Source organism: Puma concolor, chromosome D1 (genome assembly GCF_028749965.1).
Source record: "Puma concolor isolate L17-30 chromosome D1, mPumCon1.1.hap2, whole genome shotgun sequence".
In the NCBI taxonomy this organism is placed as follows: domain Eukaryota; kingdom Metazoa; phylum Chordata; class Mammalia; order Carnivora; family Felidae; genus Puma; species Puma concolor.
This window is the reverse complement of record NC_141676.1, coordinates 61,736,138-61,762,793: the sequence shown is the minus strand read 5'-3', so window position 1 is coordinate 61,762,793 and position 26,656 is coordinate 61,736,138. Positions and strand designations below refer to the sequence as shown.

Genomic DNA, 26,656 nt, shown 5'->3' with positions numbered 1-26,656 from the left:
ATGGAGACATCAGAACAAGGAACATGAGCAGTAATAAAAAGGGATATTTTGTAACACTAACAGGGCTAATTTCTCAGGAAGATACAATAATTCTGACTGTTTTCACCCAGTAACAGAGCTGAAAAATACATATATAATCTAGATTATAAAGCATAAAGATACAATAAGTGCATACAGTATAATTCCATTTATATGAAGCTCTAGGAAAGACAAAGTTATAGTGAAAGAAGGCAGACCAGTGGTTGCCTTTGTCTGGGAGTGGGGTGACTGACTGGAATGGGGTTACAAGGGAACCATTTAGTCATTCTCTTCTGTTTTATATTTTGCTTATCTTAGTCTGTTCTCTTGTCATGTTAGGAAGCTTACTCATAAAAACCAGTTCATGGTTGGCCAGTTGTAAACTGGTAGCATGGGTAAAGTTGTTGATTGGGTGGCATAAGTGCACAATGCCAAAATGTATATTCCATTTTACATGTGTACCTTCACAATTTTAGAAATTTGTTATCTGTTTTATATCTGGTTCATTAAGAAACATTTTTTATTATTTATTTATTTATTCATTTGCTAGTCAGTCAGGTACTAGGGTTAGGAGAGTTTCATGTTTTTGAAAAATTTTATATTTTTTAATTTTTTAATGTATATTTTTGAGAGACAGAGACCAAGCACAAGCGGGGGAGGGGCAGAGAGGGAGGGAGACAGAATCTGAAGCAGGCTCCAGGCTCCTTGCTGTCAGCACTGAGCCCGATAGCGGGCTTGAACTTATGAGCCGCGAGATCATGACCTGAACTGAAGTCGCTTAACCGACTGAGCCACCCAGGCACCCCAAAGTTGTTTTCTTTTGTTGTATTTTTAAATCCAAATCAATCCATTCATTTAACAAGTCTTTATTGAATGTATGGTATGTGGTGGGCACTGTCCCAGGTGCTGAAGATTCAGTCTTGTTTAACATGGGATAGAGTTGATCAAATAGGCATTTATGATACAGTGTAATGCATAAGTAGAATCATTTTGGAATACCCATCAGGGGCACTTAATCCTGATAAGGTAAAAGAGTGATTTCCTGAGGGATCACCTTTCAAGGAGAGGGCAGAAGTGTAGGGTCTGCAAAGGAATTTAAAAGGAGGCAAAGAAATAAGAGGAGAAATCAGAAAAGTAGTGTCACAGGATAGCCAGGTTTCAAGAAGGAAGATCTGGTCACCAGTGTCACATGTTGCCAAATTAAGACAAAAACCAAAGCATCCATTTAGTTTAACTAATAGAAGTCAGATTATGGTGAGTTTGGAGCAAATGGGACAGGTAAGAAAGAGACTGAGTTCACAGACTTTTTTTTTTTTCTCTTTTTTTTTTTTTTTTTTTTTTTCCAGAATGGTAGTAGCAGTGTGTTAGTCGGGAGGGGACTTTTTCAAAAAAAATCTCCACAAGTTCCTTACTCTTAATCTTGTTCTTTGAGGCCAGCAGTAGTTTAAAAAAATCCATTGAGGTTCATATGTAAGTGAATATACTTGTAAACTTAACTTCTAGTGGCTTTTTCACGGGACCCAGTTTTAGTAAACCACTCCTCTGAACATTTGTTTTTCTTTAAAATGAGTAGAACCTTAAGCCAACAGTTGTTTATTTTCATTTAGGTTAGATTTTCTGTACAGAAGAACTAAGTATTGAGATAATGATGTTTCTTTGCCAACAGTGTAGAATAAGGGGAGGGGATGTTAGTTTTTCAGCATAACTGAACAATCTCCATTCAACACTTGCAAAAACATAATTAAGATCTCAGCTATCTTGAACCTTTGGGAGGAAGGGTTCTTTAAACTGGTATATGTCTATGCCTTTTGGGTTCTCTGTAAACTTGTTGAATGTATTTGCAGAAATTTTTATGTTTACATTTTTCTTAGGATGTCCATAGCTTTCATTCAAATCTAAGAGGTTGTCTTATGTTAGATTTCCCAACAAGCAAACTCTGAGACAAAAATGTGAGCGCACATAGTTTATTTGGGAAGCACTGCCAGGAAACAGATAGTTTAGATCATATGTCAGGTTTATCCCAGCCCTGATTCAGGGCTGCTCTCAGGAAGGGTTAACTGCCTTGCCCTGTAGTCAGAAAGGCCTTGCACATGGTTGCAGGTTAGCCTGCACTGGAGTCCTAATTGCTATGAGGGTAAAGGTGAGGTGCCTCCAGCATCTGCTGCAGAGGTAACAGTACAATGTAATTTCATTTCTTGGTTAATTTGAAATATTTAAAAATTTGGATTTTTGAAGAATTTTTTTTTAAAGTAATCTCTGCACCCAACGTGGGGCTCAAACTCATGACTCTGAGATCAAGAGTCACATGCCTGTACCGACTGAGCCAGCCAGGCACCCCAAAATATTTAAAAATTGTTTGATGGAAATTCTATGACATTAAGGAACTATTAATATTTAGGTAGTAATGATGGTATTCTGGTTATTTTTAAAGAGTTTATATCCCTTAGAAATACATAGTGCAATATTTGTGGATGAAATGATACCTGGAATTTGGTTTAAAATGACATATTGGAGAGGGAAAAAGTCTCTTGGTCATACGTTGATTATCGCTGAAGTTGTGTGATGAGTTCATGGGTTTTATTATGCTAGTCTCTATTTTGGGATTTGTTTCAACATTTCTTAATAAAGGGTTTTTTTTTGTATGTGTGTATGCTTTTTCCTTTTTTTAAATTCAAGTATAATTAACATACAGTATTATATTAGTTTCCGATATATAATATAGTGATTCAGCAATTCTTTATGTTACTTGGTACTCATCACAATAAACATACCGTTGATCCTCTTCACCTATTTGACCCATCCCCCCCACCTCTCTTCTGGCAACAACCAGTTTGTTCTCTATATTAAAAGAGTCTGTTTCCTATTTGTCTTTTTGTTTGTTTGTTTTGTCTCTTGAATTCCACATACGAATGAAATCATATGGTATTTGTCTTTGATGGACTTATTTTACTTCGCATAATACCCTCTAGGTCCAGCCACGTTCTTGCAAATGGCAAGATTTGATCCTTTTATGGCTAATATTCCATTGCATATGTACCACATCTTTATCCATTCATCTATGGATGGACACCTGGGCTGCTCCCATTTCTGGCTATTGTAAATAATGCTGCAGTAAACATAAGGGTACATGTATCTTTTCAAATTAGGTGAGTTGTTTTGTTTTGTTTTGTTTTGTTTTCTTTGTGTAAATACCCAGTAGTGGAATTACTGTATCATATGGTAATGCTATTTTTAATTTTTGAGAAACCTCCATCCTATTTTCCACAGTGGCTACACTAGTTTGGATTCCCACCAACAGTGTATGGAGGGTTCCTTTTTCTCCACATCCTCAACAATACTTGTTATTTTTTGTGTTTTTGATTTTGGTCATTCTGACAGGTGTGAGGTGATAGCTCATTGTGGTTTTGATTTCCATTTCCCTGACAATTAGTGACATTGAACACCTTGATTTGGTTTTGTTTTCTTCTAAAATGTTCAGTGGTACCATTTTGCTAAATAGAAATATCTCTATCTGAAGTTAAAGAAGTTCCAGGTCATGTGAGTAGTTAAATAACTAGTAAAAGACAACAAGAAACACATGGACTGTTTTTTTCCCCCTTATATTGTGGAGTTATCAAATGTGCACATGAACAAATCAGTTCCTTTAGAAGTCTTCAGGCAGAATCTAATTTTTTATTACTCTTGTTTTGCTGATGTTTTAATTGCATTTACTTAAAAATCACCAACATTTTATTCAGATACCCTGGTTTACTTATCATTTTTAGCAGTCAGCTGGCTGGCCCCCAAATAAGGTGTCATTGTTTTGCTTTTAATAAGACGTGAACACCATCTGGTGGTGAATAACAGTAACTTTGGTTTGTATTGTTTTAGGGTTTATAATAGTGTTTTGATATGCATTTTCTTGTTCATTGAAATAACTATAGAAATTACAGTCTTACCCATTTCTTGTCTGTGTCTAATGCCAAGATTTCAAGACACTAAGATGACATAGTATGTTACTCATCTAGCTATCTCTGTTTGTTAAATGAATGTTGATTGAAGGAAAAGTGTAAACTGGTCACTTGTTAGCAAGGAATAGACTATACATTTCACAAAGAAATGGAGGCCTTTTCTTTTCTTTTCTTTTTCTTTTCTTTTTTTTTTAAGTAATCTCTGCACCCAATGTGCTTGAACTCACAACTCCAGGGATCAGTCTACCGATTGAGCCAGTCAGGTGCCCTTATATAGGTATTTACTTAAACACACAGACTTCATTATTTGCTCCTATATACAGATTCCCATGGGAGCATTCACCTCTTCTATTTCTCCCCTCAAAAGGGAGAGAAAGGGATAAACATAAACTGCAAATAAGTTGTCTTGAATTGGTGATATCGCCTGATGGCTCACACAGTGAACCCAAAGCCACTTTTGCCATCTTTTTTATCCACTTCCTCATCACTTTCCTGCCTACTGTTAGTTCACATAATTTCTCTTTGACACCTGTAGCAACTCTCTTTTTCTCTAGCAGCAGCAGAACTGTTTTACTTTCTTCCTTCTCTCCCTGTTGTTTTCCTTCTCCTTTATTTTCTTGCCTCTGTTCCAGTTCATCAAGTCCTTGAGTGAATCAGGAACTGTGCTTGGTACTGAGAATACAATGATGAAAAAGGCAGTTGGATCTGGCCCTTGTCTTCATGGAGCTTACATCTGAGGATGGGAGAGAGGAGGAAGAAGAGATAGATGGTAGATAATTACAAAGTGAGACTTAACGATAATTAAGACTATATGATATTAATATTACTCTCACTGAGAACATATACTATTGTGGATTTTGTTTTTATAGTTATAAGTTTCCAGAAAGCAATTTGGAAGTGGAGTGGCTATTTTAAAATTTTACCTGTAAGATGGATTGGAAAATAGTGGTGGTGGCACTGTGTTGTGAGTCTAGTTAATGCCACTGAGGTGTACACTTAAAAATGGTTAAAATGTTAATTTTATGTTATTTGTATTGTACCACAATTTAAAAAGTTAATTATGTAATAAAAGAAAACCCATTGATTTGTATACTTTAAATGGATTTAAATGGAGCTGTGCAGAAGGGGTGGCTTGATTCGTAGGTTAGGTCTTCTGAACTGTTTCTCTATTCATTTAATACTTTAAGAAACATTAGAGCACTGGGCTTGGAAGGTTTGGGCTCTTGCCTGGCCTCTGCTTGGTGGTAGGCAATTCACATCATATCTTTGTTAACTAAATTTTCTAGTCTGTTAGATAGTGTGAATTAGATCATTGCTTTCAGTTCAAAAATTCTAAGATCCCATGATTGACTGTTGTGTTATTATTAGGCAATTAATACCTGCCTCAATACCTGGACATAGGCATTAAACAATAGAGCTGGAGGACTTTAGATCAACTTTATATGGACAAGGAAATTGAAGTTTGCACCTCTTTCTCCTGACTGTGTCTAATGCTTTTCATAATACATACATAATAGAACTTTTAAGTATTAGTTGAAATATTAAGTATAGGCTTTTAAGTGAAACATGGACATTTGAAATGATGAAGAGTATCAGAAATAAGACATGATACAAATAAATTTATTTGATTTATTATTAAATGTGTGTATGTGTTCCTTTTCTGACTTAGTATGGTTAAACAAAAAGTGGTTTCTGCTTTTAAAAATGAACAAATTAATTATGGGGTGCCTGGGTGGCTCAGTCGGTTGGGTGTCTGACTCGGCTCAGGTCATGATCTTGCAGTCTGTGAGTTCGAGCCCCGCATTGGGCTCTGTGCTGTCAGTTCAGAGCCTGGAGCTTGCTTCAGATTCTGTGTCTCCCTCTCTCTGTCCCTTCCCCACTCACCCTCTGTCTCGTTCTGTGTCTCAAAAAATGAATAAACGTTAAAAAAATTTTTTTGTTTTAATTTAAAAATGAACAAATTAATTGGGATCACATTGAAGACAAGTATATAGTAGGTACTTCCTGATCAAGATTGGTGAAGGTGCTTGTTAGAAACTTTCTACATTTTGCACTTTTCCTTGAGGGCACTTCTCTGCATCTATGCTGCTGCAGCCTTATCCTGGGCCATCATCATCTCTTGCTGAAGTGTGGCAGTAGCCTCCTAATTAGTAGTATTTGCTTCCCTCTCATTCATTCCTCACAGAGCAACCAAAGTGACCTCCACATCTCCTTTACCTTTTTAAATTATGGAAAATGTGAAAGATACGAAAGTAGAAAGTTGTATAATGAACTTCCATGTACCCATCACCCCCCCCCCCACTTTGGTACAATGTTATGATTTTGTTTCATCTGTAACTCCCATCTACTCCCCCCCCGCCCCACCCCCGCCAGCTGCCTAGATTATTTTGAAGCAGATCCTAGATACAGAATGATCTTTTAAAAACTTGGATCGTGAATCTTTCCTAAATTTCTCTCTCAAGTTCTTATAACACTTACAATAAAATCTCAACTCTTTCCATGGCACCCAAGGCTTTATAGGATTTGGCTCCTGCTTGCTTCTTCACCAGCCACACTAGAAGCTTTTGGCGGCCTCAGGACTTCTGTATAGGCATTTCCTTGTGGCTAGCATTCTCTTCTCTACCTTGGCTTGGTTGGCTGCTTCTTTAAGGTCTCATCTTTATTAACGGTTTTACCGTTTATAAAATGTTTCCCTAAAATGTTAGCAATTGATGCGTCTAGGCGAAGGGCGTACTAGTCTTTGAATTTTTCACTGTTGGAGTTTGTTGGGGGAAAGGTCCTCCTCTCCCTTAAATACTGTCACATTACTATTTCTTTTCAAATTTATTTAGGGTCTTTCGCTCCTATTCTCCACCCTTCAAGTCCTCTGTGATTATTAAGCAGAGAGAAAAGAGAGAAGGGAAATAAAATCATCTGATTAGAGGTAAAGGCATATGGTACTGGAAGCCATGGTCTCCAGTATCTCAGATTCCCTCTGCCAGGACGTTGTTCCTTACGTGTAAGGAAAAGGAAGCCCCTTAAAGACCGACTAATGTGAGTGTGGCTCACATCATTTTACCCAGAAAGAGGCCTTTCCTCTCCATAAGAAATATCTACCTTCTCCTTTGGGAAGGAGTGCTGAATTGCTGGTTATCACAACCTCCAACCATGCTGATTACTTCCAGTACACTGATTACTTTCTTTCTTTTTTTTTTTTTTAATTTTTTTTTAATGTTTTTATTTATTTTTGAGACAGAGAGAGACAGAGCATGAGCAGGGGAGGGGCAGAGAGAGGGGGAGACGCAGAATCTGAAGCAAGCTCCAGGCTCTGAGCTGTCAGCACAGAGCCCAATGCGGGGCTTGAACTCACGGAGTGTGAGATCATGACCTGAGCTGAAGTTGGACGCTCAACCGACTGAGCCACCCAGGCACCCCTGATTACTTTCTTTGTAGCAGAGACATTTTCATAGTTTGGGTTCTTAAATAATCTGAACCATGTTTGGTTTCTCTACCTGTAGGAGAACAGCAGTATGATTCTAAATGAAACAAACCTAAAGTGGAGCAGCAGATACCCGTTGGTTTATCTGCCTGCATACTAGGTCTTCTTGGATTTATTTTTTTCCACTGTGGTAATAAGCTGAGCTTAGTGATTTATATTATACTTACTTGGCTTCTCTGAACTGTGGCTTTTCGGAGAGTGGCCTAAATTACAGTTCATTGTCTGAACTGTTCCTCTGCTTTTCAGAAAATTTTAGGATGATTGATTAAATGAATTATTTGAAGATAAGGTATATAAATGCATAATAGTTATTTCAAGGATCAAGTGGTCTGTGGGAATAGTCTCATTATTGCTAATGAATTTGCTAATCTGTGCTCCCTCAACAGAGTTTGGAAAAAACTGAGCAATAAGTAAAAGTTTATTGTTAGGTTATCTTTTAATCATCATATCTGAAATCAATGTTCTTTGATCAGTAACCTATATGAAATCAACTATTTTGGGACTGTAAGTGTATCTTTGCTTACAAGCATAGAGGAAGTTTAGGGGTGTCTGGGTGGCTCAGTCGGGCAGCGTCCAACTCTTGATTTCTGTTCAGGTCATGATTTCATGGTTCATGGGATCTAGTGCTGTGTCAGGCTCTGTGCTGACAGTGTGGAGCCTGCTTGGGATTCTCTCTTTGCCCCTTCCCTGCTTCTGCATGCACTCGTGTGCTCTCTCTCAAAATAAACTAAAAAAAAAAAAAAAAAAAAAAAGCATAGAAGAAGTTTAAGTAAAACTTTATTGAGAAATGAGAAGAATTCTATCATGTAGTTATTATGAGTTGCTGTGAATTTTGACCATTTAGAAAGCAAAATTATAAGTAGTAAGACTGGGACTGCAGAAGCAGTAGCATTCTTAAAGCTTGGTGCTGGAAAGATGCTTAGAAAAATGTCCAAATATAGGGGCGCCAGGGTGGCTCATTCGGTTGAGCATCTGACTGAGCATTCGACTCAGGTCATGATCTCACGGTTCATGGGTTCGAGCCTGCGTCAGCCTCTGTGCTGACAGCTTGGAGCCTGGAGACAGCCTGGATTCTGTCTCTCTCTCTCCGCCTCTTTCCCTCCCTGTCTCTCTCTGCCTCTCCTCCACTCACATTCTGTCTCTTTGTCTCTCAAAAATAAACATTAAAAAATAATGTTAAAAAAGAGAAAAATGTCCAAATATAGAACATCTTTGGGTGATTGGATCAGTAATGCAGTCTGGGATTCTGCCACTTTCTGCTGCTTCATGCCTACATCATCTTGGCAGGGCCTTCCTGAATTCGCACAACCCTGACCTTTTCTTCTGCTCCACAGTCTTTCACCTCCTGAGGCCTTATGAAAGAAATGGGTCAGTTAAAGGTTATGTATCATATCTATCTAGTGAAAGGTTCAGCTGTGACAAAAACCTATATTTTTCAGAATGACGTGAAGTTGGTTAATAGATACATTTAGAGAAGGAAGTTAATAATTATCTTAATGCTTGGGAAATGAGACTATTTAGAAAATGTTCCAGGTGATAAATAAGTGAATTTACAGATTGTCACTGTGTGTTTTAGAAAACGATCATGTGTTTTAAAAATATAATTGATAATTTACAGCTTCACTGTCCAAAATCATAGCCACTTGCTACACGTGGATATTTAAGTTTAATTTAAAAAATTAAAAGTTAGTACCTAAAATTAGTACCTAAAATTAAAGTTAGTACCTAAATTTAGTACCTAAAAGTTAGTACCTAAAATTAAAGTTTAGTACCTCAGTTTTATTAGCCACATATCAAGCCATATAGATGACTCTGTATTGGAAAGGACAGATATAGACTATTTCTGTTCATCATAGAATGGTCTCTTGAATAGACAGCATGTTTAGAGAATACAGAGTATGGGAATTTTAATATTTTCAATTTAACCACGATGTTGATTATAATTTTACTGTTGAAGTTTTTGCCTGTTTCTTACCAATTGACAAAATATTAAGAGACACTAATGTCCATAAAGATCACCAGCTTGTCAGTTCTATTTGAAACAAAATATATAAACAAATTAGTTGTTAACTAGATTTACTGTGGTGATCATTTTGTAATATATACAAGTATTCAATTAAGTTGTATATCTGAAATTAATTTGTCAATTATCTCAAAAATGTAAGTAAGTTATAAGTAAATTGTGGGTTATACATTTTAGTTTTAAATATACTAGCTCTGTATGATCCACTATAGTAGCCACTAGACATAAATGGCTCTTGAACACTTGAATATGGCTAGTGTGAACTGAGATGTGCTGTAAGTGTAAAATGTACAATATGTTTTTAATACTTAGTACAAAAAATAAGATGTAAATTGAATGAAGGGGGGGGTCTAAAGGTACAGACTTCCAGGTATAAAATAAATCATGGGAATATAATGTGCAGCATGGTGACTACAGTTAGTAATACCGTATTGCATGTTTGAAAGTTGCTGAGAATAAATCTTAAACATTCTCCTTACAAAATTTTTTTGCAGTCATGTAAGGGTAATAGATGTTAACTAGATTTACTGTGATCATTTTACAAGGTATACAAATACTGAACCACTATGTTGTACAAATGAAACTAATATGGAGCTCCTGGGTGGCTGGGTCAGTTGAGCACCCATCTTCAGCTTAGGTTATGATCTCACGGTTTGTGGATTCGAGCCCTGCTTCAGGCTCTGCGCTGACAGCTCAGAGCCTATAGCCTGCTAAAGTTTCTGTGTCTCCCTTTCTCTCTCTGTCCCTCCCCTACTCATGTTCCGTGTGTCCCTCTCCCTCTCTGTCTCTCTTAAAAATAAATAAACATTAAAAAATAAAAAAAACTGATATAATGTTATGTGTCAGTTATATCACTCTTTATATATTTATTTTAATATTTATTTATTTTTGAGAGTGACAGAGCATGGGGGAAGGGGAAGAAATGGCGGGGGGGGGGGGGACAGAGGATCCAAAGTGGGCTTTGCATTGCAGCAGCAAGCCCCATGTGGGACTTGAACTCATGAACCATGAGATCATGACCTTAGCTAAAGCCGGACCACCTTCACAATTTAAAAAAATAAATAAAAATATTAAGTGAAAAAAATTTTAAATACCTGGTATTTTAAATCTTGAGTATATATTGAAATAACATTTGGATATGTAGTATTTTTTTTTTTAATTTTTTTTTTCAACGTTTATTTATTTTATTTTTGGGACAGAGAGAGACAGAGCATGAACGGGGGAGGGGCAGAGAGAGAGGGAGACACAGAATCGGAAACAGGCTCCAGGCTCCGAGCCATCAGCCCAGAGCCCGACGCGGGGCTCGAACTCCCGGACCGCGAGCTCGTGACCTGGCTGAAGTCGGACGCTTAACCGACTGCGCCCCCAGGCGCCCCCGGATATGTAGTATTAAATAAAATATATTATTAAAATTAATTTTGACTTACTTATTTTTATGAATGAACTACTAGAAAATTTGAAATTATGTGACTCATCTTATATTTCTGTTGGACAGTGCTGTGCAAGAGCCAATGGCCTAATAAGCAAATCAAGTACTATGTAATTTATTTCTTTATATATATATATATATATATATATATATATATATATATATAATTTATTTCTATATGCCTAAATCAATAATGTCTACAGTTGCCAAGTGGGATGAAATCCTTTTTTTTTTGCATACATTTATTTCTGTCCTTTTAGATTTTTAGAAATATAGTAGTACTAATTATATCAATTTTTTTGTGTGTGATTTCATGTATCTTTATGATAATGGAAGACATGTATAAAGCACTGATGCAAAGCTTTTAGCCAGCTGCTAAGGAAATGATATAGGCAGAATGAATACTTTGGACATTCCAAGGATAAACATGTTGCTGGAATCATTAAAAGGCTATCACAGAGACTTTGGGCCTTTTATTGATAAGACGTAGAAAGATAAATACAATTCAAGTGGGAGAAAACAGTAAACTAGAAGGCTTGAATAGAGCCCAGATAGGTAGTGGACTGTGTATGCTTAGTGAACAGGCCAGAATCCTGTTTTGATTTGAATGAAGGATTTCAGTGTAAAAGTGAGAGAGTGATTGAAGAGTTAGGGTGAGACTGACTTTAAGACTCTGAGGCTAGAGTAAGAAATCTGGATGAGTTTAATATAGTTATTTAGGAGCCAGAAAAGATGTCGATGAATGGGAAGTGTTATGAAAACAGTATTTTTGGAAGATTGGTTATAAGAGACTATCATAGTTATTTTTTTGAAGTGAGAAGGTACAGTAATATCCTAGAGAAAGTGGGGGAAATAGGGCACAGGGTTGAGATATCTAAAGGCTGAATCATCAAGACTGTTGTGTTTGGGAAAGCAGAAAAGGAGAAATTGAAACAGACTTTGGTTCCACAAGTGTCATAACAAAAATAAACATGTTTTAGCTTTATGTATTTTACAGCTTTAAAACTGTAAAATAGCTAATGTTGCCCTTTACAGATGAGGAATTTGAGATGCAGTGTTCACCAGAAAAATCATGATCACCTTATATTAAGCTGACAATTGAGCCCTTGTCTTTTTCTTCCTACTGTGTTGTCATTGGAGTCTACTCACTTACCCAAGCCGGTGCCTCAGGTTTTCTTGACTCTCACTATAGCTTTGCACAAGCAGTCAATCACTAAGTTGTATTATTTGTTTCCTAAATATTTCTCAGATCTGCCTAATTCTGTCTGTACTACCTCTACCTATGTTCACGTTACTCCCATCTTTCTGGGTTGATATTTTCTGGAATTTACATCTTATCTCTGCCTTGCATCCACCTCCCAAAACAAGCAAGGAAATAAAAGCAATCCGTTTTCCTACAATTCACTTGCTTTCTAAAGTGCAGAGAAGGCACTCTCTTGTCTAAATTTTTAAATGTAAATTTCTTAGCCTGGACTTACAAAGCTCTTCATGATGATGTCCTTTTTCCATGCCTCCAGTTCCATGATCACTTCTTTTTCAGTCTTTTGCATCTGCTGGTTACTCCTGTAAGTAAGGTCCTTTCTCCCCTTTTCTCTGCCTCACCCTCAATCCCAAGTTCAGGTTTGGACTTAGAATTCTGTAACCACCCGTCCTATGCTGCTTTCCACCACCACCACCCCACCTCCAACCCACGATCCACTGTCTAACGCCCTAAAAAGACTCACATGAGTAGGCCCACTAAGGATATTTTTTCTTGTTTAGTAATAGTGGTCCCACAGAAATTTATTGAATGGGTCAGTGTTTTTATACTGCAGAGTTGTTTCAAGTTAAAATTAGCTTAGTGGAGAGTGAAGAGTCTAAAAGAATGACTGAAAATTAGTCCATCATTTCCCAACCTGTTCTTAAGAGCACTTGTATCCTAAGATAAGCTAGTGTTGTATGTATGTTTCACACAAAATTCCATGGATATTAGGTGGATGTTGAAGATTATATCCTTGGATATTCACGTGCACACAAGATCCATCAATAAAGTTGTCAAGAAGTCCTGCACTTAAAACAAAAAAAAGACCTTTGTTTTGATCCAGTATTTTTCTTTTCTTTCCTCTTTTTTTTAAATTTTTTAAGTTTATTTATTTATTTTGAGAGAGGGAGAGAGGGAGGGAGGTAATCCAAAGCAGGCTCCACGTTGTCAGCGCAGAGCCCAACGCAGGGCTTGAATCCACGAACCATGAGATCATGACCTGAGCCAAAACTGAGAGTTGGACACTTAACCGACTGAGCCACCTAGGCACCCAATCCAGTATTTTTCTAATGTATTTGATTATGGAAACATTTTAGAGAGTATACCTCCTGTTTCTCCTAGTGGTATTTGGAAAATGCCAAATTTGATGGCTGTGTATGTGTGTCCTTTTATTTCCCTTCCGTCTAACAGATATAATTAAACAACATAATCACGTCATATCCAAGGGATATATGGAGGAACTCTGGCTGTTTACAGTTAGAAGAGAAAACCTGAGGGAAGGTAAAACAGTCTTCAAATATTTGAAGGTTCTAGCTGAAGAGGAATTGAAAATATTGTCTTTGAAACTAGAGAATAAGAGTAAGAACCAGGTGTAGGAAGGCAGATTTTGACTTTGTATAAGGCTTTCTAATAACTAGAACTTTGGAAGATAAGTCAGTGTTCTGTCCTGAAAGTTGTCAAGTGAAGATCCGGAGGGATCATGTAGAGGACTTTAGCCCATAGAGAAGGTATAGATCGAAAGAATAGTTTTGTGAAATAGGTTGAAAGCCATTGGACTGTTTCTGAGATATCCATATCCATATCCAACTTGGAATTTATATTCCTTGATTCTTTTCTAATTCTGTGAATCTGTGTCTTGGTCTGTAATGTCAGTAAAGTATACAAATACGTGTTATGAGAAACAAACACTAGTAGAAATTGTGGTTGTATGGTTAAGGGCTTTTACTTGATGATACATTTTTTTTAATTGGCTTTATTTTTTGAGCAGTTTTAGATTCACAGAAAAATAGAGCACAAAGTTCAAAGAGCACAAAGCACAGAGAGAGTTCACGTATATACTCTTTCTCAACACACGACCTCCACTATCCATATCTCCTGGCACTACAGAAGTACATTTGTTATAATTAATGAACCTACATTGACCTATCATTATCACTCAAAAATCCACAGTTTACATTCGAGTTCATTCTTACTTGATAATGCTTTGAAAGAAAATGTGAATATTCCTGCTCATCTTTAAGAGAGTGGTTTTCAGTTATTTCTTGCCCTAGTTTAGTCTTTTCTGATTCAGAGGTCTAAAAGATAGTTAAAGTCAACATCTTCTATTTTGAAAAAAGTATTAAGAGAAGGGGAAAGTTCTTTTTTTATCTTAAATGTTTATAAATGTTTTATTTTGTGAGCTAACAGTATTTTTTCTTTCTTTTAAGTACCAAAAGAATTGGTGGAGCTCCATTTGAAGTTGATGAGGAAGATTGGCAAATCTGTTACGGCAGACAGATGGGAAAAATATTTGATCAAGGTAAATATTAAAAATTACCTTCTCTGGGGCACCTGGGTGGTGCAGTTGGTTAAGCATCCGACTCTTGATTGCAGTTCAGGTCATGATCTCGCTGGCATGCTGGCATGGAGCCTGCTTAAGATTCTCTTCCTCCCTCTCTGCTTCTCTCTCCCTCCTCTCTCAAAAAATGTGCCTTCTCTGTTACTGAAATATTACTGTAGCATAAATTGATGTGTTTCATAATATGCTGAACTTTTAAAATGGTCAGCTAAAAGTTGCAAAATATGACTTAGAATTCCATACAATTACTATCGGCATGTGATTCTTTTCTGCAACTACTAAGCCATAGTGTTTAGTCCTAAATTTGGGTTTCAGAGGTGTTATGTCCCTTTTGTGCCTAACACCGTGCCTAGGACTTTTCATGTCTTCTCTCATTTAATCCTTAAAACCATCCAGATAAATCAAGTAAGACATAAATAAGGCAAAGAAAGTTGTCATTCTTCCTTGAGATCACACTGTATGCATAGACACAGACAGAATTTGTCTGTTACTTAAATGGTAAGATGTCATAACACCTTTAAATCAGTATAGGAGATTACCAGTTACCAATAAGGCCAAAGCTATCCTTTAGTGAAAACAACCTGGGAAATCAGAATGCTTTACGATAAACCATTCAGGATAAATGGTCTGAAATTGTATCCAAACTTTGAGACCTACACAATTTTTGGAAGCCCAAGCTGATAAATGTACCTACCTCCATGATATCTTTTGGGAATATTTTTAATTCTATAACATACCAGAATATTAGGTTATATTTTTTGGTATTTTGAAAACTGTATGATTTTCTTGTCTTTTAAAAAATACATGTTTACCCATGTATTTTCATACCTGCTTTCTTTTTGGGGGAGGTACATATATGACTTCAGAGCACTATGAAAAGAGGAATCATCAGGGTATAAGAGTTGCTTGTTACATTATTATAAAAATCACATGTGCTTTTCCATTTATTGGTGTAGAACACATCATTCCAAATTAAGTGACATAACAATTTTAATCAGTTCACTGGTTCCTTTTCTGTTGGTTGAAAGCAGCCACAATTCTGGCCACATTTCAAGAGATGAGATACAGACCCCAAACTAATGTTGAATGAAATCTCCAAAATATATTAAAACTGTGAATGATAACTGAGCAAATTTTTAACTATTAAAAGTGCTTTAGGGGTGCCTGGGTGGCTCGGTTAAGCATTCAACTTCAGCTCAGGTCATGAGCTCACAGTTCGTGGGTTCGAGCCCCACATTGGGCTCTGTGTTGACACCTCGGAGCCCGGAGCTTGCTTTGGATTTTGGCTCTCCCTCTCTCTCTGCCCCTCCCCACCTCATACTCGGTCTCTCTCTGTCTCTCAAAAATAAATAAACATTTTTTTAAAAAAGTGCTTTAGGATATACCAGTGAAATCGCTGTTTTGCCTTTAATAAAATATTTATTAATGGTTAAGAATCAAGTTTTGGAGCTTTAAAAGAGATGCTGGAATTTCAGGGCATTGATTTTTATATAATATCTTAAAGGGTATATAGTCCCTTGTAAATAAATGTGGGTTTGTTATTAAAGTGGGTTTATTTGTTTACATGTTCTGAGAATTTAGGTAGAAATATCTTGTATACTGTTCACATCTCTTGTTAAACTTTAGAACCATGGATAATCTACTTTGCACCGTTGTGTCTGTTTCTTCATAAAATGTGAGAAATGAGATGATTTTATAAACCCCTTTAGTTCTATGGTGAAAACTACAGGTTCTAGCTCATTTTTTAAAAAATTGAGATATATTCACATAACATAAAATTTGCCCTTTGAAAGTATGCAATTCAGTGTTTTTTAGTATATTCACAAGGTTGTGCAACTATCATCACTGTCTAAATCAGAACATTTTTATCACCTCAAAAAGGAACCCCATACTCAATAATTACTCTCCTTTCCTCTTGTCCTTATAAACTACTAATCTGTTTTCTGATTCTATGAATTTGCCTATTCTGGACATTTCATATAAATAGAATCATACAATATGTGGCCTTTTGTGTCTGGTTTCTTTCACTTAGCATAATGTTTTCAAGTTTCATCCCTGTTAAAGGATGAATCAGCGCTTTGTTCCTTTCTATGCCTGAATAATGTTCCTTCGTATGGATATACCACTTTTTACTTATCTACTTACCAGTTTATGATATTAGGCTTGTTTCCATCTTTCGGCTATTATGAAAAGTGCTGCTGTTAGTAGACATGTGATTTCATTTCTTATATCTAGAGTGGAATTGCTGGGTCATATGGTAATTCTGTTTTGACTACTTAACTGCCAGACTGTTTTCCAAAGCTGCACCATTTTACAATTTCTCTAGCAATTTATGAGGGTTCCAGTTTTTCTACATCCTTCCTCATTAACACTTATGATTGATTGATTGATTGATTGATTTTAAGCATCCTAGTGGGGGTTCCCATGGTTTTGATTTACATTTTCCTTATGACTAAATTATGTTGAGTGTTCCTTTCATATACTTGTGGGCCATTGTATATCTTTGAGAAAATGTGGAAAAATGCCTACTCCTATCCTTCTTTGTTTAGTTGGTTGTTCGTGTTTTTGTTCTTGAGTTTTAAGAGCTCTTTATATATTCTGCATGCTAGACCCTTACCAGATACATGATTTGCATACATTTTCTCCCATTTGGTGTTTTTTCTTTTACTTTCTGTGTAATGTTCTTCGATGCATGAAGGTTTTAATTTTGATGATGTCCAATACAGTTTTTTCTTTTGTGGCTAGTGCTTTGGTGTCATATCTAAGAAACTATTGCCCAAACTAAGATCATAAAGATGTAATCCTCTAATTTGTTCTAACAGTTCTGTACTTTTAGCTTCTGTGTTTAGATCTATGATCTCTTTTAAGTTAATTTTTGTATATAAGATAGGGGTCCAACCACATCCTTTTGGGTGTGGATATCCAGTTAGTTATTCCATTACTGTTTGTTGAAAAGACCATTCTTTCCCATATTTGATTGCCTTGACAATCTTGTAAAAAGTCAATTCAACATAAATAGAAGGGTCTATTTCTGAAGTTGCTATTCTGTTGACTTCTTTGTCATCATTTATGCTGTCTTGATTATTAAAGCTTTGTAATAGGTTTTGAGTTGGTTCTTTTTCAAGATTGTTTGGACTGTTCTGCTTTCCTTGCATTTTCTTAATGAGTTTGAGGATCAGCTTGTTAATTTCTGCAAAAATGCCAGCTATGATTTATATAGGATTAGATATAATCTGTAGGTAAATTTGGGGAATATTAGGTTAACAAAAATAAGTCTTCTGATCCATGGATCAGGATGTCTTTCAAAATATTTAGGTCTTTAATTCCTTTCAAAAACGTTTCATAGTTTTCTGAGTCCAGTTTTATACTTATTTATTCAGTTCTTCAGTATTTTCTTGGTTTGATGTTGTTATAAATGTAATTTTTTTCTTAACTTCATCTTCAGATCGTTCATTGCTAATGTGTGGAAATACACTAATTTTTGTATATTAATCTTGTGTCTTGCTTCTTTGTCAGACTATTAGCTCAAATAGTTTTATTGTAGATTTTTAAGACTTTCTTTTTTTTTTTTAATTTTTTTTCAACGTTTATTTATTTTTGGGACAGAGAGAGACAGAGCATGAACGGGGGAGGGGCAGAGAGAGAGGGAGACACAGAATCGGAAACAGGCTCCAGGCTCTGAGCCATCAGCCCAGAGCCTGACGCGGGGCTCGAACCCACGGACCGCGAGATCGTGACCTGGCTGAAGTCGGACGCTTAACCGACTGCGCCACCCAGGCGCCCCAAGACTTTCTATATATGAGATGATATCATCTCCAAATCCAGATAGTTTTACTTCCTCCTTTCTAATCTGGACATACTTTATTTCTTTTTCTTGCGTAAGAAAACCAGAACCCCTGGTATACTGTCGTATAGAAATGGTGAGAGCAGACATCCTTTGTTCCTGATCCTTGGGGGAAAGTTTTCAGTCTTTTAAGATTTAATATGATATTAGATATGTGTTTTTTTTTTTTTTAAAGTTTATTTATTTTTGAGAGAGACTGAGAGAGCAAGCAGGGGAGGGGTGGAAAGAGAGGGAGAGAGACAATCCCAACCAGGCTTCACATTGTCAGTGCGGAGCCCGATGCAGGGCTTGAACTCATGAACTGTGAAATCATGGCCTGAACCAAAACCAAGAGTCGGGCACTTAACCGACTGAACCACCCAGGCACCCCAGGTATATGTGTTTTTCATAGAGGTTCTTTATCAGACTAAGAAAGGTCTCTTCCTGGTATGTTGAATATTTTTTTATCATGAAAGGTGTTAGGTTTTGTCAGATGTTTTTTCTGCATCTACTGAGATAACCATGTGGTTTTTCCCTTTATTAACATGGTGTATTGCATTGATTAATTTTCATATGTTGGGACTGTGCAGTCCTACAGTCTCACTTCATCGTGGTTCATAATCCTTTTTATATGTTGCTAGATTTGGTTTGTTAATTTACTGTGGAGGATTTTTGTTTCTGTATTCATAGGGATGATGATGTGTTTTATTGAGATGTCTGTGGCTTCATAGAATTAGTTGAGAAGTTACTTCCTCTTACTTTTTGTAAGTGTTCATCAAATGTTAATTCTTTAATTTTTTTTTTTTTTTTTTTTTTTTTTTTTTTAGCATTTATTTATTTTTGAGAGACAGAGTGCAAGTGGGGAAGGGGCACAGAGAGAGAGGGAGACATAGAATCCAAAACAGGCTATAGGCTTTGAGCTGTCAGCACAGGGCCCAATTCAGGGCTTGAACTCACCAACTGTGGGATCACAACCTGAGCCGAAGTTGGAAGCTCAACCAACTGAGCCACCTAGGTGCCCCTATAGGTATTCCCTATAGGTATTGAGTCAATTTCAGTAGTTTGTGTCTCTAGGAAATTGTTCATTTTACCTAGCTTATTGGCATTAGATTGCTCATAGTATCCACTTGAGATCTTTTTTATTTATGTAGAGTTGGTAGTAATATTCCCTCTTTCCTTATTTTACTGATTGTGAGTGTTCTCCCACCCCTGGTCAGTGTAGCTATAGATTTACCAATTTTGTTGATCTTTAAAAACCAACTTAACAGTTTAGTAGAATTTCCCTATTTTTCTATTTTATTCTTTCCTTTTATTTGCCTTGGGTTTAGTTGGGATTCTTTCCTAGTAATATGGTGGAAATTTAGGTTATTGATTTGAGATCTTCCTCTTTTTTTAACATAGGCATTTTCAGCTATTATATTCCATCTTTACTTCTTGCTTTAGCTCCATTCCATAAATTGGTATGTTTAGTTTACTTTCATCTCAAAGTATCTTCTCATTTCTCTTGTGATTTCTTCTTTGACCCATTGGTTATTTAGTTGTAGTTTAATTTCCACATGCTTGTAAATTTCACCAATTTTTTTTTCTATTACTGGTTTCTAATTTTATAACATGTAGAACATACTTTCTATGATTTTGATCCAGTTAATTTTGTTGAGACTTATTTTATGACCTTACATAATATGTGTGGATATGTGTGTGTGTGTGTGTGTGTGTGTGTGTGTGTGTGTGGATGTGTATAAAAAGTCCTTCAAATTAAAAAAAGTAGATAAATCCTTCAAATTAAAAAAGTGGATAATTTATCTACTTAAATATTTAGTGAGATTTGCTAATTTCATATTCATATTTACTGTCCTTTTTAAAAATATTTTTCCTTTTTTCTGATTTTTAAGCCTTTTGTTGCCTATCAATAAAGTTTATATACAACACACACATACACACACCTTAAGTACAGATATGTTTTTCCCCCTTATCCTTTTTGAAAGCTACAATCTCTACAATTTTTTTAAAGAACAATAAGCTCTGGGGCACCAGGGTGTCTTATTTGGTTAAGCGTTCAACTTCAGCTCAGGTCATAATCTCAGTTTGTGAGTTTGAGCCCCGCATCAGGCTCTGTGCTGACAGTTCACAGCCTGAAGCCTGCTTCGGATTCTGTGTCTCCCTCTCTCTGCCCCTCTCCCACTCGTGCTCTGTCTCTGTCTCTGTCTCTCTCAAAAATAAAATAAAAACATTTAAAAAATTTAAAAAAAAAGAATAAACTCTTCCTTAATTCTTTGTTCCTCTTTAGTTTTTACCCATCCTCCCTTTTCCCCCTTTGTATTAGTTATCTGCTGTTTGATGACAAATAACCTCAAAATGTAGCTAGTGAAAACAGTGAATATCAAGTCTGCCATTCTCTGAGCTGTGCCTAATGCTCAGCACATCCCAAACTACATTCTCCCTGATGCCTCTTGGTTTGCAGCCTTGAGTTTTCCAGGTGAAGTCTGAAACTGGCCCTGGTACATGGAGAATAAGGAGACACCAAAGAAAGAAGCAGAGTACTATTTCAGATTGATACTGTGGCTGGTCACCAATACGAAGGACGTTCTGTGATTGTTTGAATTTGTATGTCTAGTCTTTGAGGCCTTCCTTAGAATACTTTCCAAATAAACTGTTTAAGCTCATCTCAGGTCCTGCTTTTGTTGGAAATCGAAATTTCATCAAGTGTTTAACAAAATGGAACACGATAATATCAGTTAGTAAGCAATACAGATAAAATATACCCCTGAAGTGCCAGGTTTTGATGAACAGGAAACACAGCGTGGCAAGGTACTCTGGGACCTCTTCTTCATGAAGTAAATACTTTCAAGATCAAAAGACATAGCTGACTTTCTTACATAGAAGCAGACACAGAGAGGCAAACAAAATGAGGAGACAGAAATTTATCCCCAATGAAAGAACAGGACAAGGCTTTGGCCAGAGATCTAAGTGAAACAGGTATAAGTAACATGCCTGATAGAGAATTTAAAGCAGCAATCACAAAGATACTCACTGGATTTGAGAAAAGAGTGAGAACCTTAACACAGAGATAAAGAATAAGATAGCTCAGATAAAGGGATCAATAAATGAAATCAGAAACATGTTTGATGGAATGAACAGAAGGAAAGAAGCAGCAGAAAGAATTAGTGACCTGGAAGACAAAGTAATTAAACTGAACACAAGAGAGAGAAAAGAACTACACAAAATGATAATAGACTTAGGGAATTCGGTGACTCCATCAAATGTAATGAAAATCATTATAGGAGTCCCAAAAGAGGATGAAAAGAGGGCAGAAAATTTGAAGAAACAATAGGTAGATCTGATTTCTATAAAAAATCAAGAACTCACAAAAACAGTATATAAAATATAATTTTACATATATGTAAAATCTAGGGAGGTGAGGAGAAAAGAATGGGTTCAAACTTAAATGACCATCAACTCAGTATAGACTGCTATATGCAGAAGAGGTTATATAGAACCTGAATATCAAAAACTAATAAACCTGCAAAGAAAAAAGAGAAAACCAAATATATCACTAAAGAAACTTAGCAAAACATGAAAAAAAGACGAGAGAGTATCAGAAAAAAATCTTCAGAAACACACACAAAACAGGTAATAAAATGGCAATAAATACATATCTATCAATAATTACTTTGAATGTAAGTGAACTAAATGCTGCAATAAAAAGATGTAGAGTGACAGGATGGATAAAAAAAAGAAGACCCATCTGTGTGCTGCCTATAAGAGACTCAGTTTACACCAGAAGACGCTTACAGATTGAAAGTGCGGGAATGGAGAAACATCTATCATGCAAATGGTTTTCAAAAGAAAGCCAGAGTAGGTGTACTTATATCAGACAAAAGGGACTTTTTGTTTGTTTGTTTGTTTGTTGATTTTGACAGAGAGTGAGTGCACATGTGAGTGGGGAAGGGGCAGAGAGAATAAATGAGTGAATTCCAAGCAGGCTCCACGCAGTCAGCACAGAGTCTGACTGGGGCTTGATCTCACAAACGAAACCATGAGATCATGACCTGAGCCAAAATCAAGAGTCAGATGCTTAACTGACTGAGCCACCCAGGTTCCCCAAGACAAAACACACTTTAAAACAAAGACTGTAACAAGACGTAAAGAAGGACAGTGTATAATAATAATAAAGGGACAATCCATCCAACAAGATCTAACAGTTGTAAATATTTATGCACCCAGCATAGCAGCACCCAAATATATAAAAATGTTAATAACAGACAGATACAAATTGATTACTAATCGATAGTAATACAGTGATACTTTAACATTCTCCTGCATCAATTGACAGATGTGTTGTGTGTCAGTATTAACAGATGATGTCAGTTGTGTGTGTTGATGTCCAAACAGAACATCAAAGAAAGAATGCCTTTGAGTGACACACTGGAGCAGATGGATTTAGCAGAAATATTGAGAACATTCTATCCTAAAACATTCTTTTCAAGTGTGCCTGGAGCATTCTTCAGAATAGACCATGTATTAGCCCAGAAACCACTCTCAACAAATAGAAGAAGTCATACCAGGCATCTTTAATGACCACAACGCTATGTAACTAGATATCAACCACTGGAAAGATCACAAATACAATGGAGATTAAATACCATGCTACTAAACAATGAATAGATCAACCAGGAGATAATAGAAAAAGTAAAAACATACATGAGACAAATGAAAACGAACACACAAAACTTCAAAAAAAGAAAAAAACCTTTAGGATGCAGCACAAGCGATTCTAAGAGGGAAAGATACAGCACTACAGGCCTATGTCAAGAAGTAAGAAAAATATCAAACAACCTTACACCAAAAGGAGCTAGAAAAAGAACTAACAAAACCTAAAAACAGCAGAAGGAAGGAAATAATAAAGATTAGAGCAGAAATAAATGATATAGAAGCTAAAAAAAACAATAGAACAGATTAATGAAACCAAGAGCTGGTTCAAGAGCTGGTTCTTTGAAAAAATCAATGATTGGTAAACCTGTAGCCAGATTTATCAAGAAAAGAAGAGAAATAATAATCAACACCACAGAAATACAAATGATTATAAAAGAACATTATGAAAAACTGTATGCCAGCCAACTGGACAACCTAGAAGAAATGGATATGTTCCTAGAAACTTATAAACTACCAAAACAGAAACAGAAAGAAACAGAAATTTGAACAGACTGTTTACCAGCAATGAAATTGATTCAGTAATCAAAAAAAACCCCAACAAGGGACACCTAGGTGGCTCATTTGGTTGAGTGTCCAACTTTAGCTCAGGTCATGATCTCATGGTTCCTGAGTTCAGGTCCCGCACGTGAGGCTCACTGCTGTCAGCACAGAGCCCACTTCAGATCCTTTGTGCCCACCTCTCTCTGCCCCTCCCCCACTCATGCTCTCTCTTTCTCAAAAATAAATTAAAATATGGGGGAAAAAAACCTCCTGTCAAACAAAATCTACGACTAGATGGCTTCACAGGCAAATTATACCAAACATTTAAAGAAGAGTTAATATGTATTCTTCTCAAACTATTCTAAAAAGCAGAAAAGGAAGGAAAACTTCCATATTCATTCTATAAGGTCAGCATTATTTTGATACCTAAACCAGATAAAGACAGCACAAAAAAAGAACTACATGGGCACCTGGGCAGTTCAATCAGTTGTCCGACTCTGTTTCAGCTCAGGTCATGATCCCAGGGTTGTGGAATCAAGCCCCGCATCTAAGCTAAATGTTCATCTGAGCACAGAGCCTGCTTAAGATTCTCTTTCTGTGTGCCTCTCTACCCCACATGCACTTGCTTGCTCTCTTTTTTTCTTTTTTCAGATGTACTTTTGAGAGAGAGAGAGAGAGAGCACACACACATGTGCAGGGGAGGAGCAGAGAGGGGGAGAGAATACAAAGCAGGTTCCAGGCTCTGAGCTGTCAGCACAGAGCCTGCCATGGGGCTCAAACTCGTGAACCGTGAGATCATGACCTGAGCTGAAGTTGGATGCTTAACCAACTGAACCATCCAGGTGCCCCTACACTCGCTCTCTTTCTAAAAATATGTATGTATATAGAGAGAACTATAGGCCAATATCCCTGATGCAAAAATCCTCAATGAAGTATTAGCTAACTGAATTCAACAATACATTATAAAAATCATTCACTATGATCTTGTAGGATTTATTCCTGGGTTGCCAGGTTGGTTCACTATTTGCAAATCAATCAACATGATACATTACATCAGTAAGAGAAACAAGAAATAAGTCATACGGAGAAAGACAGATACCACTTGTTTTCATTCATATGTGGATCCTGAGAAACTTAATAGAAGACCATGGGGGAGAGGAAAGGGAAAAAAAAAAGTTACAGAGAGGAAAGGAGGCAAACCATAAGAGACTCTTAAAAACTGAGAATAAACTGAGGGTTGATGGGGGGGTGGGAGTGAGGGGAAAGTGTGTGATGGGCATTTAGAAGGGCACCTGTTGGGATGAGCACTGGGTGTTGTATGGAAACCAATTTGACAATAAATTTCATATTTAAAAAAATAAGAGAAATGATAAGAACCATATGATCATTTCAATAGAAGCAGGAAAAGTATTTGAAAAATACAGTATCAATTCATGATAAAAACCCTTAAAGTAGGGTTGGAGGGAACATCTAAAGGCCATATGAAAAATTCACTACTAACATCATCTTCAATGGGGAAGAACTGAGAGCTTTTCCCCTAAAGTCGGGAACAAGGCAAAGATGTACACTCTCATCACTTTTATCCATCATAGTACTAGAAGTCCAGCCACAGCAATCAGACAACAAAAAGAAATAAAAGTCATCCAGTTCGGCAAGAAAGAAGTCAGACTTTAAACTGCAGCTGACATGATACTATATATAGAAAACCTGAAAGACTCCACCAGAAACCTACTAAAACTGATCAATGAATTCCATAAAGTCGCGGGATGCAAAATCAACGTACAGAGATGTCTGTTGCATTTCTACATGCCAATAATGAAGCGGCAGAAAGAGAAAGTAAGAAAACAATCTCATTTACAATTACACCCAAAATAGTAAGATATCTAGGAATAAATGTAACCAAAGAGGTTAAAGACCTATACTCTGAAAACTATAAAACACCGAGGAAAAAAATTGAAGATGACACAAAGAAGCAGAAAGACATTGCATGCTTATGGATTGGAAGAACAAATATTGTTAAAATGTCTATAATACTCGACCTACACCTTTGTTTTGTTTTGTTTTGTTTTGTTTTGTTTTGTTTTGTTTTTAGAGAGCGAGTGGGAGTGGGAGAGAGAGGCAGAGGGAGAGAGAATCTTAAGCAGTCTCCATGCTCAGCATAGAGTACAACATAGGACTTGATCCTATGACTCTGGAATAATGACCTGAGCTGAAATTGAGTTGGACACTCAGCCGACTGAGCCACCCATGGGCCCCAGCAATCTACACCTTTAATGTAAGCCCTGTCAAAACACCAACAGCATTTTTCACAGAACTAAAATAAACAAGTCTGAAATTTGTATGAAACCACAGAAGATTCCAAATAGCCATACAACCTTGAAAAAGAAAAGCAAAGCTGGAGGAATCATAATTCTGGACTTAAAATTGTATTACAGTGCTATAGTAATCAGTGAAACAGAATAGAAAATCCAGAAATGAACCAACAGCTGTATGGTCAGTTAATCTTTGACAAAGCAGGAAAGACTATCCAGTGGGAAAAAGACAGCCTCTTCAACAAATGGTGTTGGGTAAACTGGACAGCAACATGCAAGAGAATGAAACTGGCCCACATTCTTATACCTTACACAAAATCAAAAGGGATTAAATGCCTAAATGTGAGACCCAAAATCATAAAAATCCTAGAAGAGAACACAGTAACCTCTTTGACATGGGCAATAGCAACTTTTTTTCTAGGTGTGTCTCCTGAGGCAAGGGAAACAAAAGCAAAAATAAACTATGCTACTGTATTAAAAATACACACAACGAATGACACAATCAACAAAACTAAAAGGCAACCTATGGAACTCTTGAAGATGTTTATATATGACATATCTGATAAAGTGTTGGTGTCTAAAATATATAAAGAACTTCTATAACTCAACACCTAAAAAAAAATCCTGTTAAAAAATGGGCAATAGACATGATTAGACATTTTTCCAAAGAAGACATGCAGATGGCCAAGAAACACATGAAAAGATGTTCATCACTTATCATCAGAGAAATGCAAATCAGACCTACAATGAGATATCACCTCATACCTGTCAGAATGGCTAAAATCAACAACTCGAGAAACAACAGGTGTTGGTGAGCATGTAAAGAAAAAATAACACTCTTGTAAACTGGTG

At 36.5% G+C, this 26,656-nt stretch overlaps 1 protein-coding gene across 4 annotated transcripts in view; it reads left to right on the top strand.

Annotated features, from left to right (window-relative positions):
* The window catches only part of RSF1 (remodeling and spacing factor 1), a 158,067-nt gene that overhangs the window by 29,249 nt on the left and 102,162 nt on the right, over positions 1-26,656 (top strand). For 2 of the 4 annotated variants that reach the window (XM_086678396.1, XM_025928313.2), the window contains exon 2: positions 14,346-14,437. The exons of 1 other annotated variant lie outside the window; for it this stretch is intronic. In XM_086678396.1, coding sequence (XP_086534522.1) covers positions 14,346-14,437 — 92 coding nt within the window. Of the gene's footprint in view, positions 1-13,002; positions 13,420-14,345; positions 14,438-26,656 lie in introns of those variants that run through there. One more of the 4 variants, XM_086678397.1, reaches the window with a different exon arrangement.